The sequence below is a fragment of the Aptenodytes forsteri genome, unplaced genomic scaffold (assembly GCF_000699145.1).
Source record: "Aptenodytes forsteri isolate BGI_AS27 unplaced genomic scaffold, ASM69914v1 Scaffold296, whole genome shotgun sequence".
NCBI classification, from domain to species: domain Eukaryota; kingdom Metazoa; phylum Chordata; class Aves; order Sphenisciformes; family Spheniscidae; genus Aptenodytes; species Aptenodytes forsteri.
Window position 1 is genome coordinate 1,185,660 of NW_008796181.1, and position 19,215 is coordinate 1,204,874.

At 41.3% G+C, this 19,215-nt stretch overlaps 1 protein-coding gene across 2 annotated transcripts in view; it reads left to right on the forward strand.

The window, feature by feature from the left end:
• Positions 1 to 16,628, forward strand: part of NUB1 (negative regulator of ubiquitin like proteins 1) — a 16,899-nt gene extending 271 nt beyond the window's left edge. The window contains exons 2-15 of one of the 2 annotated variants that reach the window (XM_009287796.2): positions 3,018 to 3,155; positions 3,240 to 3,401; positions 5,654 to 5,712; positions 6,304 to 6,374; positions 7,270 to 7,452; positions 9,033 to 9,121; positions 10,588 to 10,694; positions 11,565 to 11,751; positions 12,116 to 12,223; positions 12,397 to 12,549; positions 13,511 to 13,657; positions 13,927 to 14,025; positions 14,784 to 14,976; positions 15,935 to 16,628. In XM_009287796.2, the coding sequence (XP_009286071.1) occupies positions 3,039 to 3,155; positions 3,240 to 3,401; positions 5,654 to 5,712; positions 6,304 to 6,374; positions 7,270 to 7,452; positions 9,033 to 9,121; positions 10,588 to 10,694; positions 11,565 to 11,751; positions 12,116 to 12,223; positions 12,397 to 12,549; positions 13,511 to 13,657; positions 13,927 to 14,025; positions 14,784 to 14,976; positions 15,935 to 16,098 (1,839 nt within the window). In that variant the 5' untranslated portion in view covers positions 3,018 to 3,038 and the 3' untranslated portion in view covers positions 16,099 to 16,628. The remainder of the gene's footprint in view (positions 1 to 3,017; positions 3,156 to 3,239; positions 3,402 to 5,653; positions 5,713 to 6,303; positions 6,375 to 7,269; positions 7,453 to 9,032; positions 9,122 to 10,587; positions 10,695 to 11,564; positions 11,752 to 12,115; positions 12,224 to 12,396; positions 12,550 to 13,510; positions 13,658 to 13,926; positions 14,026 to 14,783; positions 14,977 to 15,934) is intronic. The other variant, XM_009287797.2, reaches the window with a different exon arrangement.
• Positions 16,629 to 19,215: the final 2,587 nt, after the last annotated feature.

Sequence of the window (19,215 nt, forward strand, 5' to 3'; positions counted from 1 at the left end):
CGGGGGCGGGGGGCGGGGGGGCCCCCGCCCCGGCGGGGTGCCGGGGAGCGCCCCTCCGCCTGCCCCCTCCCCGCGGTGCCCGCACGGCCTGGCCGCCTCCTGCCTCGCGGTTGCCCGCTCAGAAGCGGGGGCTGGTCGCATCAGCTCTGCTGCCGCCATGGGAGGCTCCTGCTGTGGTTGCCTGAGTGCTCCCCGGCCGCGGCGTTTTGGAGGTGCCTAGAAAGCACGGCGACTTCGTGACCGTGCTTAAAATCCCCCGGTGACACCGGTGACTTGTGGTCTCGGTGCTGTCGTGGTAGGGGAGAGACTGGCTGCGCACTTGGGGAGGCCTGAGGACACCCTAGGCTGGGACTGGCAGCGTTTGGGTTTCCATCCTTTCGCTGAGCTTCTGGCTCGTGGTTTTTTTGCACAGGTGCTGCTTCAGTCTCTTACTCCTCCTTTAGCCATTGAGGGATGTAGCATAGTTGCGCCAGGTAGCTTTCCTCCTTGTTTTTAGGAAAATATAATGTTTACTGCTTTATTAATGAACCATTCTCAGAATCCTCTCTCTGTTCCTTCCCTCAAAAATTTGGCTTTTGAACCTTATTTCTGTAACTGTTTTCTTTTATGTCATCTATAAGACTAACTGGCTTTAGAGGATGACATTTTAGTTACAAAAACTCAGTCTTGCATTCAAAATGGCCTTTGGGAAATACCCCTGATTGTTTACTCAGATTCATTTTGAGAAAGTCCCTTTAAACTCTTACTAAAGGTGAAATTGTGTCGGGAGCACTTGTGGTGTTGGCTGATGGAGAAGTCAGTCATGAATGTTTTTGCTAAGGATTCTCTTGTGATTTAGTTATGGTAAAATAGGAATTTATGATAAATGTTAGAAGTGTTGCATATAAAATGATAGCTTTTGTGTTTGTGAAAGCAAAACTCTTTTAATAGAGGGTTGGAAAGAACAAGTTTAGTTGGAGACTCCAGTGGTGTTTTCTGTTTTAGTAGCTTAGTAATAAACCACAAACTTACAAAACTATAAAATAGTATTGATAAGAAGATGAATGACCAGTTTATAAGTGCCACTCATCTTTACAATTCATAGTCTTAAGCGTAGGTTGCGATTTTAGACTATCTGGGTGCCCCAAAGCCATGGATACTCTTTTTGTTTCTTAATGTTAAGTAGAATTACAGCTATAAAACAGTTCTTCAGCATAACCTAAAAGTGGGAAAATGATGGTTACGGGTTGTTCATGAGAATTGCCTGGCATGTTTTGGAAAAGGAGGAAAGCTGCATTAATAACTTCAACGCCATCTTTTGAAAATTGAGCATGTTTGTTGCTTTCTGCTTTGTAAATGCCATGTTTTGCCTCAGCCCTAAAATAATAACAACGTCATCATTCCAGCAAGAAAAAGAATGCGTGGTTGTCTCTCCTAGTTTGGACAGACGCGATGCAAATTATAGCAATCAGACAGGAAGGATTGTTAAACCATCCACTTGCTCAGTTAATCCTTCTGATTCCTCTTTAGAAGAGACTATTGTCTTTGCAGCATTCAACGATTCTTTGTAGCTCGCTAAAGCTGGGGTTGAGGTAAGGTTAACCGGTAAACTTACCACATGTTGGATGTTTGCCTGCATTCTTTTGCTCTCAAATAGTGTTTTTCTGAGCAAGGAACAGTCTTTGAAACTGGAAGAATGGATAGAAGTGTTTGATTCTTCTTTTCTGTCCCCTTTTCTCCTGAGAGCTATGTGCTAATAAACAAGAATGAGAAAAGGAAACCACTCTGAAAGAAAAGTGAAACTGATTAATCAAACTTCAATGCCAACCTTAGTGCATATATGCCAACATTTTAAATGCTTTTCTGTATAAATTAAAGGACATCTTCCATATGATTCCCAGTGTCCAAGAGCCAAAAGTCTCCCATGCTTTAACATGCACGTAGGTTTTCTTTGGGTTTTTTTCTGTTGAGGTCACTGCACTCACCTTTCCTTGCCCTCCCTGCCTTCCCTGTTTCTTGGGGGGTTTTTTTCAGGGACATGCTAATTCACTCTCGGAGGTTACTGCTTTCTCTGAGCTGAGTAAGAATAACCTGTGGTGATGAATTCTGCCTGAACTCTTACCTGTGAGCCAGGGAGCTGCTCTGTTCAGCTCACTGTCATCTTCTCCCCAGTGATGGGCACCTTAATGCCTGGTGCAGATTTACAGTACATGTCATCTCTGATCTCAGCCTCTGCACTTCATGTTGCTTATGTGCCTGTTCTAGCTTTGCAGGGGGAAGAGCGTCTCTTGGACTATGAAAAGTGGCACCCTGCTATTCCACCTTTGGGAAACCAGAATTTTACAATACCATTTTATGATACTATTAAACTTGTTTGCTTGACAAGTGATTGAGATCAGGGAGGGGAGGCGTAGATCGTTGTCTGCTCTGAGCTCTCTGTGCTCCAGCTGATCTCACTTTGCTGAAAGGCTGTGAGCTTTACCTTATGGTCTTCTGCTGGTGGAGCTTGTGGTTCTGAGATGTTCCCTCCTGAAACTTTTTTTCCATCCTCCCGAAGAGAGCAATAATTCATGTTCAACTGTCCACTGGTGTAGAAAGGCTGTTAAAGTAGGGAAGTGGGAGAAGCAGGAACGCAGAGGTACAGCAAGGACATGTTTTGGGGGGGGTGGATTGAGCAGCCCTGTCCAGGGCAGGGCAGAAGAATTGAATCATGGATTTTGATGAATCGGCACCTTCTGCAATGCCAGCTCACATGAGGGGTCAGGAAGAGGTTTAATTTGTCTTGAATTGGCAAGGTCCAATGCAGGGGGCTTCGGAATTATCCCTACTCCAATCTGGGTTTCACCCCCTTTCCAATTTTTTATAATAGTTTGTACTCGGGTTCCCCTCCCCACCAAAATGCATAGAATGCATTTTATACTCAACTTTTTTTTGCAGAATTCCGAAATGTCACTTAGACTTCTTGAATAAGTACAGTATCTTAGTACAGGAAAGCTTTATTAAAAGATTGATTATTTTTTCTTTCTTTTCCCTTCCAATTGTGCTTTTGTTTTAAAAGAATGGCACAAAAGAAGTATTTAATAGCAAAACTGACAAGTTGCTTAAGAGAGGACAAAATTCAGCTATGGAAACCACCATATACAAATGAAAAAAAAGAAGCTGGTAAAGAGATGAAGGTAAATATTCTCTCTGAGTTAGTCACGCATCTTCCGTGTTATACTGCTGGTGCATTTTCCCAGTTTTTCTTGCTGTTTTCTTAGGAGCTTGTACAAAAATACTCATCCAAGCTGAATATCAATGAGAATGATACAGAGAATATGCTTGAAGAAATACGGTGTAAAGCAATTGAGCGTGGAACAGGCAATGAAAATTTTAAAGTGACTGGGATTGCGAGACTTGATATATATCTGCCTCGTAGAAAAGTAAGTGACACTGCAGAAAAGTCAGGATAAGTAGCTTTACTTTGATGGCCTTTTGAGTTCTAGATATGTTTCTGATGCAAATATCTTCAACTTTTTCAGGTGTTTCATATGAGAGATCTCTGTTAGGTATATAAAATATAGGGGGAGGGGGAGTTATATAGGTATATTTCAGTTTCCCAGGTACGTGGGAATATCATGGCAAAGGAATACAATATTGGAAGATCAGTAATTGTCTTCCCTTTAGGATTTAATGATAAATTATCTTTCAATTAAAAGTAAATTAGATTTAAGTGTCTATCTAGTTCAGTTTGACTCCTTCTGACGTAACTGTTCACATTAGCAGTAAAGAGCAGATGTGTTTTTTCAGCTGTAGAATACCTACAGTTGAGTTGGCATATGAATATCACTGTATTACCACAGCTTTTGTTTAAATGACAGCTTTAATTTAAAAAAATTCTCTTTAAGTGCAATAAGCAACTTGAACTTCGTGTCATCTTAGGCCACGTATAGCTGATGACATTGAAAAGAACTCCTTTAGCTTTTAGCCGTGGCATGTGGCAGTGTCTTACAGTGTTGACATTATCCTCATGTAACTATTCCAGCCCAGGCAGCTAACTAAACTTACTTTAGAATACGAATGTCCAGTGTTTGAACTTGGAAGTGAGAAGCAGGATTTTCTGTTGTGATGGTACTCATCTGTCCCCTTCTAAGTCAGGCTCCTAAAAGCTTCACAAAGATAGAACTGAATTAAGCCTTGCCCTTTTAAAGCCAGGCTTCAACCTCTAGTTTCACGCATAAAATATGCCAGAATAATGATGTGAATCTCATTAAATCAGTGTCAGACTGGTCGCCGTACCAGATTCTGTGGCTACATCTACCCTAGTCAGCTAAACACAAGTGGGGGACAGGCTGGCCACTGTTTGATGGACACCCATGCTGTCAAGCTGTTAGCGTCGGCTCTGATGCAGTTTAGCCCAGGCCCCCTGGTATCCTGCTAAGCAATGCCCAGGCACAGTGCGAGGGCTGACATGGGCCAGGGACTGATCTCAAATGGCACTTTGGATACAGCTGCTCTGCTTTGAAGGTTGAGCGGATTCAACCGTATGGATGTGAAGTGTGTTGTGCACGTTGGTCACACGACAGAGAGCGGGCCCTTGGTTAGGTTCTTACTAATACAAAGCCTCTTAACTGGGAATATTTCCCCCTTAAAAACAGCACAACAGCTGTCTCCAGTCACTTCCCGATCTCAAAGGGCACTTTGGATACAGCTGCTCTGCTTTGAAGGTTGAGCGGATTCAACCGTATGGATGTGAAGTGTGTTGTGCACGTTGGTCACACGACAGAGAGCGGGCCCTTGGTTAGGTTCTTACTAATACAAAGCCTCTTAACTGGGAATATTTCCCCCTTAAAAACAGCACAACAGCTGTCTCCAGTCACTTCCTAGTTTTGATCATGTGCAGGAGCAGCATCTTCCCCAATGCTGTATGTCTTCACTGATAACAGTGAAAGAGAAGTTCTTTATTTAGGTGCACTTAAAGGTTGTAGTCGTCTTATCAGCAACAGAAGTGAAGGTTCACTCTGGAAAAGGGCTATGTTTGTTTTTTCTGAAGATGGTCTTAGATGGTGACCTATGCTTCAGAAGGGGTTTGTTGTTGGGTTTTTTTACTGAATATTTGCAAAAACACAACACAATCATAATTGTTCTCTCTCCTGTAGTGAAAAATAATTACCAGGGAATGTGATGGGCTGAAGGGTAGAGGGTGTTAAGTGATTGCCATGCAGTTAAAACAAACAAATAATTTCATAATTCCTCTTCACAGTGCTACTGGGCATAGGGGAATTAATTAATTTAAAATTCCAGTTTATCTAATCTAGGACCAGAGACACTAATAGGAATTAATCATAACGTAGCCAGTCACAGGTGAGTGGCATAATTACAAAGCAGAGTTAAGATTGGAAGTGCATAATTAAATTAGTCAGTTTAAATTGTTTGGTTCTGAATTTAGATTTATCTAATTCTGAATCTTCTGCTGTTAGAATGCTTATTTTTAGCACTGTATAGCAAGTACAAGACTCCCTACCTGGAAATTCCTAATAAGTATGCCCAGTCATAACCCTGTTAACATGATTGTTATTTGAAAAAGAAATTGTAGTAGTTGTAAAACAATTAATTAAGAAAGTGTCTGAAGTATCTTGATATCATGCTTTTTTCCTTCCCTCCTCCTTTCCCCCACCCAATATAATTACTACAGAGCAGAAAAATCCCACTGGAAACTAACCTGTTCATCACAGGCAAGGAGCTCCGATCACAGTAAGTATAATCACCCTTGGTTCTTATCTAATGAGATAGCATGCTGTCATACAGTACTAAATAAAAAAAGACAAACAAAGCACTATTTGTTCAATTTGAGCTTTTTCTTAGCATGTATGTTTGTTCAGTATGTCTGAATAGGCTGTCCAGTGTCCCTGTAGGGCACTTCTTCATGTAAGAAGCTGCGGTTTAACAGATAGAAAACAGGAAAGTTGCAACTGTGGAAGAAGATAGCTCTCTGTAAACCCCCAGCAAGTACCTGAGAAGGCACTAGTGATCAGTATTCCAAATCTCTAACTAGGCGGGTCTTCTGAACAGTGAACATTAGCTTCTCTTCCTTTTGTGTTTTTAAGCCTAATAAAATCAGGTTCTTTTCTGTCTGTTTTGCTTTTTCCCTTTCTGTATCCCAGATTTTCCCTGTATGGTATACAAAGCATTCTAATGATGTTATTTTACTTCTAGCAGCCTTTTATAGCAAAAGTTTTAAGCCAGTTACAAGCATACTAATTTTTAAGTTTTATTGCTATTCTAACAGAAATATTGTATAGCCTTACAAATTTATATTCATGGATGAAATTATTTATTTCACAGGATAGCACAGGAACATGCATTAAAAGAAAATGCTATCAAAATAATCATAAATAAGAAGCAGCTTGACCTGGGTATGTATGTCTAGTTGAGTACACTTTTATGATAATTTTCTAGTTTACTGATTCTCAGAAGAAAAATTTCTTGCAACTTTGTTAATTTCAGAAATTCCCAAGCAATAGCAGTTATATTTGTCAGGTTCTGCTCTACAGGAAATGTTATAAATTATAGTGATCAAAATTCTTAGGTAGAATTACAGCCATTATAGGAATCCTGTAATAAATGTTGAAAATCCATTTTTCAAGTGTTGAAACCCTGAAAATGCACATTTAAGAGAAGCCCTAAATTTCCTCAAAAACCATATTGTATAACAGCACATTCAAAAACTTTTTGTAATGCTTTACACATGTTCAACTTGTCAGACATGTTGTGGGAAGCGATGGCAACGGCTTTCTCTTTAGTGATGGCCTAAGCATCTGATGTATTTATTTCCCTTAGAATATGGCAGAATTAGAGCCATGGAATTGACAATAGGAGCTCGGATTCAATCCCCAGTTCCTCTGTCCTGTTACTATTGTGGTGTACGATCCTGGACATGTTGTTGTTCCAGTTTTTGCCTGAAGATCAATTAACTGAAATAGAAACAATTGTATTTTTTGAATGTTTTGAAAAAAGCAAGCAAAGAAACATACCAATCATTTAAAAAGCACTTTTAAGATGCAAGTCTGATTCTAATTTCTGAGTTTCTGCTGAATATGTCAGTAATTGGCAGGGGTTTTGATTGAGTTCTTGAGTCTAGGAATTACTGTAGTTCTTCAGTACAGTATGAGTAAGGCAAGGGCTGTTCAGGTTGTTTTGTTTTAGGGTGGCATTCTCTGTTCCGCCCCCCCACAATGGCAATACAATGTAAAATGGTCTGTCTTCACAAACAGAGTACTTGGATTGTATTCATCATACTCTATTTTGCAGGCAAAACCCTTGAAGACCAGGGTGTAACACACAATGCGAAAGTGATGGTACTTCAGCTGGAACAGAGTGATGAGGAGACCAGAAGAAAAGTTCAGGAAGAAGAACTTCAATGCAAGAAAGAAAAAGAAATAAATGACAAGATGCAAAGAACTAAGAAGGGTTTGGAAATTCTAGCAGAGAGAGGTAAGGGAGGGGTTGTTGAGGGGTTTTTTGTGGGTTGAGGGGGAGATAGGTGTTCGTTAATTCTTGTGCATCAAAAACTCTCTTCTCGGTGGACTTTCAACATAGAAGAGTGCCTGTACCGTGGCCGGATTTCAGTTTATACTTTTCTAGGTTTCTACCTACTTGAAAACTGGATTTTAAGTTGACTAAAACTTCCTCTTCTACTCTAACTCTTCTTACACAACTAGAATGCTGGAAAACATTTGGTACTTTGAGAAGGATATAATATGAATCAATTATTATTTAATTGACACTTGACAGTTAAGGGACTGATGACTCTTGAGAACAGGCTTTAAATTTATTGTAGACATAAGCACAGTGGAATAATGTATTATAAGTCATTACACACTTTTTTTGTAGTTTGCCTCAGATAATGGCTGTGCATAACCATGGTTTCATTGTGCAGAACATTTCACTTGTCGTTCTCATCTGTAATGTGGCTGTTCTGTTCTCATTGCATTTGATGTTGATTGCTGGCAACTGTGGATTAAGTTAAAGGGATATAGTCAACAGTAATAATTTTTCAAAATAAGGTTGTGTTTGTGAATTGCATTGCTAGATGGTGAGTTTAAATCACTTCTCTATTTTATTGTTTCAAAAATCCACAAACAAGGAACACTGAAACTGAGTATGTAATGAATTCCTGCCAAATGCAAAAATATCTGAACAAAGCTTCTTTTAAGGGTCAGTGACAGCCTGTTTCTTACTATGATATCGGATTTTGAACAAATGAAAGAAGTGATTCCTTTTTATGGATTTAAGGGGTAATTTAGACCCCAGCCCTTGAATCCTGTATAGGGCCTCTTTAAGGTATTTACCACAAGCCGTCAGTTATAGCACAATGCCAGAATAGAGAGTGGAGTCCATAATGGGCTCACAGGCTGAAGGTTCTGTGTGAAGTGTAGAAAGGATTTAACAACCCTTTTGTTTCATCTGAGAAAAATTTCAGGGCATAAGCTTTTAATCTCAGCAAACTTCTGCTCAACTGTCTTTTGTTTACAAGAAAAGCATCTTTTCATTTTAAATCAGACGGAAGTGAAAACAAAATTGATAGTTTGGTTATAAGCATTAAAGACGTGGGGAAAGGAAAATACTGAGCTGTTTTTTTTCTTTTTTGTTCAGTTTTACCAACTGTGCTCAGTTGTGTTTTTCTTTATATTCTACGCTTTATTTGATAAAGCATTTCAAATGTTACATAGTGTAAAATGTAGGTGGTTTGTCTTCTGCAAAAAATTCTTTACAATTCATGTAACTTTTAATGTTGTGTCTAAATTTCTGGATGAACAGGGCCTTTTCCTTAGTGACCTTCCTAAAAGTTCCTCATGTTTGTCTGATCAGGGCCATTTTTGGTAGGTCTGTCCGAAACACAGATGCAGCCTTTATATGTAATTCTGATTTTTTTGTTGGTTGGTTGATTTTTTTGTTGGTTGGTTGTTTGCTTTTTTGTTTAACCATGTACTTACTGACATAATCTTACAACAGCAGAGTTACTCTCTTGAAGGTGGTACTTAAAATTTAAACTGCTTTTTCTTATCTTTCAGAGGAGTACTTGGATCCAGATTCTGTTCCGTACCTAGATATAGCTAATCAGACTGGAAGGTCAATCGAGATTCCTCCTCAAGCTAAAAAGGTAGGTAAAAGTATCTTACAAAGCTACTGAGACAGCTTTTTAAACCTTGATTCGTGAAGCATTTCAAATATGGGATTGAAATACAGTCGGACTTTTTGGGGACATAACCCTGGGTCCAGTAGATGTTTGCTTAACAGAAATAATTTTGAAATAAAATTAAAGTAGAACTCTACAATTGGGAATACTTCAGTCATCTGGAGACAGACCTCTGATTGCTGATCTCATTGCAGGTCTAATCTTGCACCAACCCCTATGTGGTCCATATCTTATTTTTGTGTTTTAAGATGAGCTTTAACTTTGTTATATCCTAGCACCTGTTTTAAATTTTGGGTGCCCTAGAACAACATGAAAATAACTTGTTCATTAGGCCTCAGTTCCAGTTGGAAACTCAAAACTTCATGAGTCTCTCAAAATGGGACTCTGCAAAATATCGCAAAACTATTTTAAAACTGTGACTCTTCTCAAATTTAAATTTGTTCACCATTCAAGAAAGTTCCACATTCTCAACTGAGAATATCTTTGGTTGGGTGCATGGATTGAATTACAGTAGGAGTGACATACCTGATGTTGGCTGCTGAAGCAGAACAATAGTGATAGATGCTATCTTTTAAGATTGCTGGATTTTCTGAAGATAAATAAGAATCTTTACAAATACTTGGAATTACACCCAGTAACAAAAAAAATACCTCAGGAAGAAATGAGCAGGCCCCAAAGTGTGTTAACTGCTGCTCTCGCCTCTTCTGAGGCATACTGTGTTCTCTGCATCATCTGGAGTCTCCGGATGATTGGAGTAACAACTGTTCATTCTCACAATGCATGCTGTTCTGATGGAGTGCTGAAAGTAGTAATTCACCTGAAGAGTTAAAGCATCAAATGTTCAAGTGCACAAGATTTCATCAGTATTGAACATGGGTGAGAAGAAATATTGCAGGTTATTTCTAGCCAGAAATATTATTTACATTTCCATTTGTCGTACTGCAGGAACGAGAGTGTGTTCCTACCACATTCAAAATTTAATTTTCAGTTCTGAGGTTTTGCAGGAGGTGAATCGTTAGGTTTTACAAGATAGTTGTAATAGCAAAGCAAAACAAATTTGATGCTGTTAGAAGTGTAGCACCCAGAAAAATGCTTAGCTTTTTATCACTCGGCATTGCAAATCTGTCTAGGGTTGCGTTCTTAAAATAAACTTGGTGCAACGTTTCATCTGTCAGTAACGCTCATTGCTTTTAATTAGACAATATCTAACATTAACAGATGGGAGAAAAGTATGAAGCGATGTGAAATCGTACTGCTTTTACAGAACTGATACAACAGTATTTTTCTAGGAAGAACAAGGGCTGTAATGGATTACCTAGATACTTCTTTTTTGTTACGTAAGTGAGTTGGGGAGGTGCAAAAAAAAAGTCTCACTGTTTTTCTAGGCACGAGTTGGGGAGGTGCAAAAAAAAGTCTCACTGTTTTTCTAGGCACTTGTGCTGGCAATGGGTTATCATGAGAAGGGCAGAGCATTAATGAAGAAGAAAGAATATGAAATAGCACTGCCGTATTTGTTGGATGCTGATAAACACTTCTGGTAAGAACCTTTTTGAGTCCTTGTGTGTCTCTTCCCTTTACTGTCAACCAAATGCAGGAACAGTATTAGCTCTCCTTGTACATATAAATTGGGGCCTGGGATTACTTCACACCCCCTATGCAGATGGGAAACAGCAGACAAAAGCCCTGACTTGCAGGGACAGGTGGCTTCGTGTCGAACAGCTGAAACAGATACTGCCACTGGGCAATTTAATCTTCCACATCAACATAAACAGAAACTGTCGATATTCATGTACTAGGCTATAAATTGCATTAGCTTGAGAGACGGTTACAAGATACTCCTGCAATTGCTCCTGTGAAGTAATAATTTCTTGTAAAAGGTGGAGCAGATAGCTGAGGTCAGTAACAATACCAGGGTTTCTGCAGGTAAACTACTTTCCCATCAGCAGTCAGAGCCCTAAATTGCTCTTTTGAGATCCCTGAAAGTAATATTGTCTCCATCTGTTTCTCATCTGTATGCACATGCAAGGAGACTGGCACAGGATTCAGCATGTTCGCGTGCACTAAGGAAGACAGTTTCTCTGTCCTCTCAAAGATTACAGAGGGTTTAATTGCGTTCTGCTTTTAAAGAGATGCTGTCTGAAATAGTAGCAAAATGAGCTGTGACTACTGTAATTCTTTGAGATGTTGTGTTATCATTAGTGCTCTGTGTATTAGTGAATACAATGGGAGATCAGTGCTTTATTAAAGTTCCACTGACATCAGTTTACTACCTCAAATATGAAGTGTGTGCTTTCTCAAATACGTGAGTATGCGTATTTCTAGCATGTTGTTTCATTAGCATTAAAAAGCATGTGGAAAAGATAAACCACCTCTCCCAAAACAACAAAGTAATTGTTTTCTTTTCCAGTGAGTGTAGCACAGAACTGCTGAATACCGTGGATAATTATGCAGTACTGCAGCTGGATATAGTGTGGTGCTACTTCCGCCTGGAGCAGCTGGACTGCCTGGATGATGCAGAGAAAAAGCTGTCCACAGCACATAGATGCTTCCAGAGGTGCTATGGGGAGAACCATGAAAGACTTATTGATATCAAAGTATGCTGGTTTTGATTTAACTAGGGTGGCTTTTTTTTCTACATGTATTCAGCTGTTTTTCAAGTATTACAAGACTGACTTTTAGAAGTTTAAAGTTTTCTCATGCCTCCTCAGCCTGTAATCTAGTTGTGCAATTGTCAGCATAATGAAAGCATTGGACCTGACACAAAGGTCATGGCAAACGTGCACTTATATGCACAGACATCATCAGTGTTTTAGATGTGATACTTTATCTGCATATTAAGTGTCACATATTAGTGACTATGTCTTCTTTAAATATGTAAAGTGTTCTATTGAGAATGAATTGATGTTCTACCATATGCTTCTACCCATGTGCCCCTCCCTCGTTTAAACAATTCTTTAGGGAAGCTATGGTCGTGAGAAGGTTTTATTTCTACGGCTTTACCTCCTTCAAGGGATAGGACACTATCACAGTGGCAGAGAAAAGGAGGCTGCTGAGTATATTCAGAAGGTAAGACACCATTAGGTAAAACTTTTGAGTTGTTCACACTAGCTCCTGTGTTTGGGCTCCGTCTTGCACCTTCTCCCTGATCTTTGCTTACTCAGAAAAATGGGGAGACTTTTTTGTTTGTTTGTATGTTAGCAACAGTGTAAGTAGTATCATTTTGTTCTTCCTATATACAGGCATCTCGTTTATATGAAGAGCTGTCCATAGATCCTGATAAAGTTTATCGCCTGTCACTCCTGGGTTTCTCCGAACAAGAAGCTCGCCTTGCCCTGCGAGCATGCCATGGGAATGTGGAGCATGCTGCCAATCTTATCACCAACAGAAGAGAGGTATGGTGCAGTGAACGTATTAAATCGAGGATCATATTAGTTGGGGTGTCCATAAGATCATGTTTTGTGTGACTGGTGCAACGTGGCGTTAACTTAAGGACTTTGATTATCCTGCTTTGGCACTGTTAGTGGTACTAGCAGTTTGACATCTGTTGCCACAAGTCTGAAACCAAAACGTAATACAACAAGGGAAGCTCTGTCCCAAAACAGATGGGATGAGAGAGCCAAAGACCTGTGGTTGTACCACAGAAGTGCATAGGAAGACTTTGCACCAGTGTTTGCTAGTCAGCAATACTCCGTATGGGAACAAAACCACATGATCAAGCTGTCACTCCTGGGCTTGGGTGGTCTGAAAGACGAGAGGCTGCACAATAAAGTGCTATGAGGGTAACCATCGAGCTACACCGTATTGTGGCTTTGGACTTGGAAGATCCAGGAGGGGAGAAGGACTTTTTTATGCTGAAGTGAAGGAAGCTAAAGTGAAGTGAAGAGAGCGTTGTCCAGATCTGAAGTGCCTGGAGTTACGTTTGGTAAGCTGAGGTGGCACTTTCAGAGTTCAGACAGTGAAATGTGGACGGAAAAGTCAAATGACTGAGGGAAGGGCTGAACAGAACTCCTTGGCTGCATGCCCAGTTCTGACTCTGTCCTTGGCAAGTGTTGTCTACAGGCCCATCTGCCAAACGGGTTTATCGCATACCACACAGGGCCTATAATAGCTGTGATAGCATAAGATCCGATCTGCAGAGCGGAAGTATGGCAACAGTGCTAGCTCATGGAAATGCAGTTTTATTTAGTAACGAGTGTCTGGCAGCACAGTCTGTATTTAAAAAAAATAAATAAAAACCCCTTTTCCTCAAGAGATTCAAACTCGAAGAAGTAAATCCAAGAAACCCTATATGCACAGGGAAAGGCTGAAGCATTCCCATGCACAGTGAGCTTTGTAATGGCTGTGTTCTCACAGGAAAAGGCACAGATAAGGAGGGAGGAGAGAGCTAAAAGAAGGCAGCGACTGGAAGACATAAACACCTTGAAAAGTATGGGCTATTCGGAGAGAGCTGCGCAAGTAGCTCTTCATAATACACAAGGAAACCTGGACCAAGCCTTTAAGGTAAGTGATTTTCAGGAGTAGTACTTTTGTACAAAAAAACTTGTTGGCTTTTTTTTTAATTTATTGTGTAGCAGATTCTTATTTTCTATAGTCTATACTTGTTAGTTCATAGCTACCTTTCCTGAACTGTAATGACTGAACTTCCACTTCCTGACCCATTTAAGTTGGCTGAGGTTTGCTTATATCAACTGTTGGGCTCAATAAATACCCATACGGAGGACTATCATATTTCTGTTGCTCTATTCTGATCCCTCCCTGTTGTATTGTAGTTTATTCTTGACAATCCAGAGTTATTGTTGGAAGATGATGACGATGATGATCCTGTGGCCGTGGACCAGTTTCAGGTTTCCCAGGAAAGTATTGATCAAGTAAGTTAGACCTTTTGCTTTCTTAGGAGTCGGTTGTCTTGTTTCTGAATTATGCCTTCAAACACACCAGATCTTCCTTGAGCAAAGTTGTACAACTTTTCTTTGACCCATGTCACTCAAGCTGTCACACTTCCACTGTCTGGCATCTGCTCTTCACGGTGAAGTCACACTCAGGTTAAAATGTAATCCATGTGTACTTCCTGCCCACGACACCAACCTGTCGTGCACGGGTGCGGAGCGAAGTCTGTGCACTCTAATGCTCTATCCCAAAAAAGACAGCAAGTGAGAAATTCATTCGAGTCTCTAAACATCGCGGTGCACGAGGGAAAGAGTTGGACTGTGTCTTTCTCATCACAGGCTGTCTGAAAAGCTCTTCAGTAGTTAGTGTGGCTACGTAATCAATGTCAGATAGGCAAGAAATCTGTATTGCCTAGAAAAAGTAAATAGCACGTGCACCCTCCTGATATGCTGGAGTGCTTTGAAGTTTCCTTTTGAAAAACAGAAAAAGAATTGGTCTGATATTAAGCAAGAGGCTCTTGATTCTGCTCGACATCCCCATTTCTTTAATAGGTCACTGCCCTGTTGTTAACTGTTCCAGTAAACCAGAGTCACTGTCCTGGAATTCCTGGCATGCAGCGCTTTCCTCTGTGTGAGAGAAATGACTGTCAGATGCAGAGTCAGATTCCTGTCAGACCCTGGTGCTGGATGAGCTTGGATTTCTCCAGATTTTTTTATTTTTATTTTTCCCCCTCCTGTAGCTGATGTATATGGGTTTCAGCCGTGAGTCGGCAGAGCAAGCTTTAAAGGTCTTTAAAGGCAACATCCACTTAGCTTCCCAAACCCTTGCTCATTATGGGGGAGTTCTTCCTGCTTCACTGCAGCTGTCTCCTGAAGGGTCCAGCCCATCGGAAGAATCGGCTTCATCAAAAGACTCGCCTACGGAGTCTGCAGGTAAGACATGTTGCCTGCAGCAGGCAGGGGAGAGGGAGGGGGGAAGGCCGTTCTTCTGGCTTTTGCACAAAACGATTAAGCGATTTCTGCTTAAATGCTGGTAGAGGGCCTTGAGTAACGCCCCAGACTACTTTTACTAGTAACATAGTTACAGGCAAGGCATCCATCACCCCAGATGAGCTATGGCCCCGGCAGTCGGTGACAGCCACATAAGGAGCCATAAGGGACACATATCAGCTGTAGGCAGTGCGTAAGATGGATGCATCCCAGAAGGAAGGGGTAACCTTCAGAGGCGTCCTGGGAAGGGCTAAGAGGAAGTGGCTGCTGAGTGGGCTGTGGCTTTGGCGCACAAGGCTGGAGGCCTTGGGTGTCTGCGTCCTCACTTCCCCAGGGAGGAACGCGTGGCCCTCTCCAGCCCACAAGCAATTCTAGCTTCTCCCATCTAATTGTACTCGCTCACGCCAGTCCTCTTTAAAAACAAACCAACCGCTCCCTGCCCGTACTCTTTCCGAGAGCAAGTACTAAGCTGCTGGAGCATGTTCCCTGGACCTACTACTGATAATGATGATTTATTTTGGCGTGCTGTTATCTGGGTTCTGACTGCTAGGAAGCTTATTCCAGATCTGTGCTATACAGTCAGCTGATTTGACCGCATACTCCTTCCTCGTGTCCCTTACGTGGTAGAACTGTAACTGATACTTGCCATTTAGCAAAGAGGAAACTTGCACATACTCTCTCTCTTCCGTTACTTGTCAGAGCTGTAGTGATCCCCGTTGTACAGCTAAGGGCTTTCCTACAGCTTTAAATAACAGGAAAAAATTGCCATCCTGCAATATCCTTTGCAGAGCTATTTTAACTGAGGTAGTTTTACAGGAACGGCCTCGCAGAGCAGTCGTGCTGGTGAAAGAGGGAAAGCACCAACTTCTTTGAATTCACTGCTGCCTTTCTTTGTTGGAAGGTTCTTCCAGTTCACCAACAGATGAAGACATGGAGACTGATGCAGTCAATGAAATCCTAGAGGATATTCCTGAACATGAAGAGGATTATCTGGATTTAACACTGGAGGAAGAGGAACAGATCATTCATGAATACTTATCCTATATACAAGTACCACAGCATTAAATCCCATTACATCTACTTCAGTTATATGTATTTACCTTGACAAATTGAATTTGGATTATAAATGCACCTTCGGCTTATCTCTTACTAAATGCCTTGAATTCAATTAAACTATAGGTGGAACACCTAATGCCTGCTTATTTATAAATCTGCTTAAAGCCTACATTTGTGATACATTGTAATTTATTGTCATAGCAGAAAAATAGAAACATTTATTTTCAGAAGAAAATTTAATAGGACTAAACTATATTTTTATTGTGAAATATGTTAATTCACTTAGTATTCAAGTAACGAAGCATTTCTATACCATTTTAAAATACCAGCTTTAAAAAAAAAAGTGAGTTTGTAAATTGGAAACCCAGCTCGTGAGGTTATAGAGGTATCAACTCACAAACTGTTCTCCTTTTCTTCTGAAAGATTTCTAAGAGTGATGTATGTATCTGTTGTGCATGGATTTGTACCGTGTTCTGCTGGTCACTTCATGCGGGTGTTACACAGGCAATAAAGGTAACTATGTGCTGCTTCTGCTTTTAGTAGGAGTCTTCTGTGCTTTGGTTTTAAAAACCAGTAGGAACTCCTGGCAGGGGCCTGTCCTCTCAGACCCTGGTGACCTGGGTAGTGGTATTTCCTTTTATGACTATAACCAGTTTCCCTAAGCAGCTCCTCTTAACCTCTTGCAGGTGTGTGGCTTAAGATTGATGGATTTCTTGGGGACTGCACGATTTTCTTTAATCGGCTGTTGAACAAAACTCGGCTCAGGCACTGTCTCAGTAGTTGCACCCAGCTTCAGCATTCTGGAGAAATATTTGGGATTTTTTTTAGTGTGTTTTAGAACCTCGCGTTTTCTGCTGTGTAAGCACTCCTCTCCACTGGGAACAGAAGTTCCCCTGCTTGTTAGCTTTTCTTAAAAATGGTTTATTTGCTTTCTGTAACTTAGGTCTCACGGTAGAGGGAGCTCATGCCCCGTGTGCTCCAGGCGCAGTCCTGCAGCTGGTGGGAACAGGGGAGCCGGCTGTGATCTCCGCTTAGAGCGAGGCCTAACAGCAGCTGCTGGAAAACGAACCTTCCCTCTGGTGACAGTTTATTCGTACCCAGCACTTACCGGTGGGGAAATGAGGGAAGTGAACTTTTGTTAGGGCAAGCGTGATGCTGGAGGAAGCAGAGCGTTGGCCTGCAGAATGACTGCTCAGTTCCAGTGGATGGACTTAATAAGCTTCAGTAGTGGATTTTTTCTTTTTTCCTGGCTACCTTAGCCAAAGACAGACAGCAAAAAGCAGGTGCTGATTACACTGTTAAGGAATTATTTGCATTTCATACTTCTGCATCAAGATAAGTACTATAAAAAGTGAGTAGTTTTGTATCTCCTCCCAGAAGGTTGAAGCATTTCTAAAGCCAGCATTTCTAGGAGCTGCCGAGGAGAAAAACCAGCCCCAGGAACCATTACATCCTGTTTCTCTATAGGAGAGCACTGAGGAACCACTGGACAAAATGCAGCGCAAAACCAGAACGTACAAAAGAATTGAAAATGAGAAAAATGAACAAAGTGATGGATGTTGTTTTAACGAGAAGTATGGGGGAAAGCACAAATTTATTCCTCCCTTCAGCCGGAAGGGTTCCCAAACCTACTGGCATTCTGGCATTGCCTTATGTTAGCCCGTAGGCACGTACCGAAGGCAGCGTTGGGCTGCACAGGCAGTATTTCTCCTCTTTGAAGTGGCTTGCATAGCAAACTGGCAGTGACAACGTAAGAAGTGAACGTTTGTCCTTGGGGAATTTAAAATTAGCATCATAACGCGCAGTGCTTGTCAGAGAAGCTGTAATTCTGCCAGCACCGCCCCCCAGTAACTGTGTGCAGTTTTAAGTGATCAGCAGGGCAGGAGGCATTGGCTAAAAGTTTTAAGTTAATTTTGACCATGTATTTGAAGTCCCTGTGATACGTTTAGCAACAGATAGAAGTGGTAACGACTCATTAATTCCACTCTCTGAGATCTATGCCTACGAAATCCATGTGCAGCTGCTGTATGGCCAGATAAGCTCTCGTGTCTAACATACTGTGTGCGAAGTTTTAAACACAAAGTATAGCCCAGACCATCTGTGCAACTCTGTCTGTCTCTGCTAAAGGCCTCCTACTTAGCATTGACCTCATAAGCAAAACACAAATAAAATTAGCTGCATAGCAAGCCATCACCCCAGCAACCAAGAGCCACCATCTCATAAACGTTTCCCACAGGGCCAGTACTGAGCTGACGACAAAAGGACCGAGAGGTTTACAGTGGAATTAAGTCTACACCATGCAGACGGCCTCCCAAATTAGTCTCTCTCGGTAGGCGTTTAACATAATTAAAATGCCGTTTCCTGCTAGATGCGGAAACCTGCCAGGGAAGAGCTAGCAAAGCCGCTCAGCAGGAGAGGCGAGCAGGGTACGTAGCAGCAATGACAGACCTGACCCAACGACGCAGCGTTACGGTTTCAGAGTAGGGGTCTTTGGTGCCACCATGGCCAGCGCGGAGCCGGCACCTGTGGCTCTTTGCTGTCCGTGCTTTCCCTTAAGACTGGGCTTTGGTTTGTGGCTGGTCACTCCTTCCCCTGAGTAGGGAAACTGAGCTCTGGCAGTCTGGTGACCGGCAGGAGGCAGGACAAGCTGCACGGCATGCCAGACTCCAGCCCCAGCAGTGAAGGAAAGGCAAGAAATGTTGCTAAAAGTATATGTTGGGGGTTTTTTTGTCCATATTCCATCCATTCTGAACTGCTGTGCATCTGCAGCCAGCCAAATCCCCTTTAAATGAGAAGAAAATAAAAACTAGTCAGTCAGTTAGTTGTCTGTAGATGCCACATGTTTATTAGTCCATTCTAAAAAGGGATTACAGCATTTTTATCTTGCTGTAGTACAGAATAAATAAAGCCATAAAAATAAAAACATGTGGTTAGATATTTTTGTACTGGTTCTACAAAGAGTTATATCTGCAAATAGAAAAATATAAGAACCCTTGTTTATTCATGGCTCAGTGGTTATCAGAGAGGGATGAACCTGGAAAAAGACTGGGAGAACTTCTCTTGAGTTTGACTGCTTATCCAATGCTACTAACAACCTAGCAAACCAAGGCCGGACATAGCCTCCTA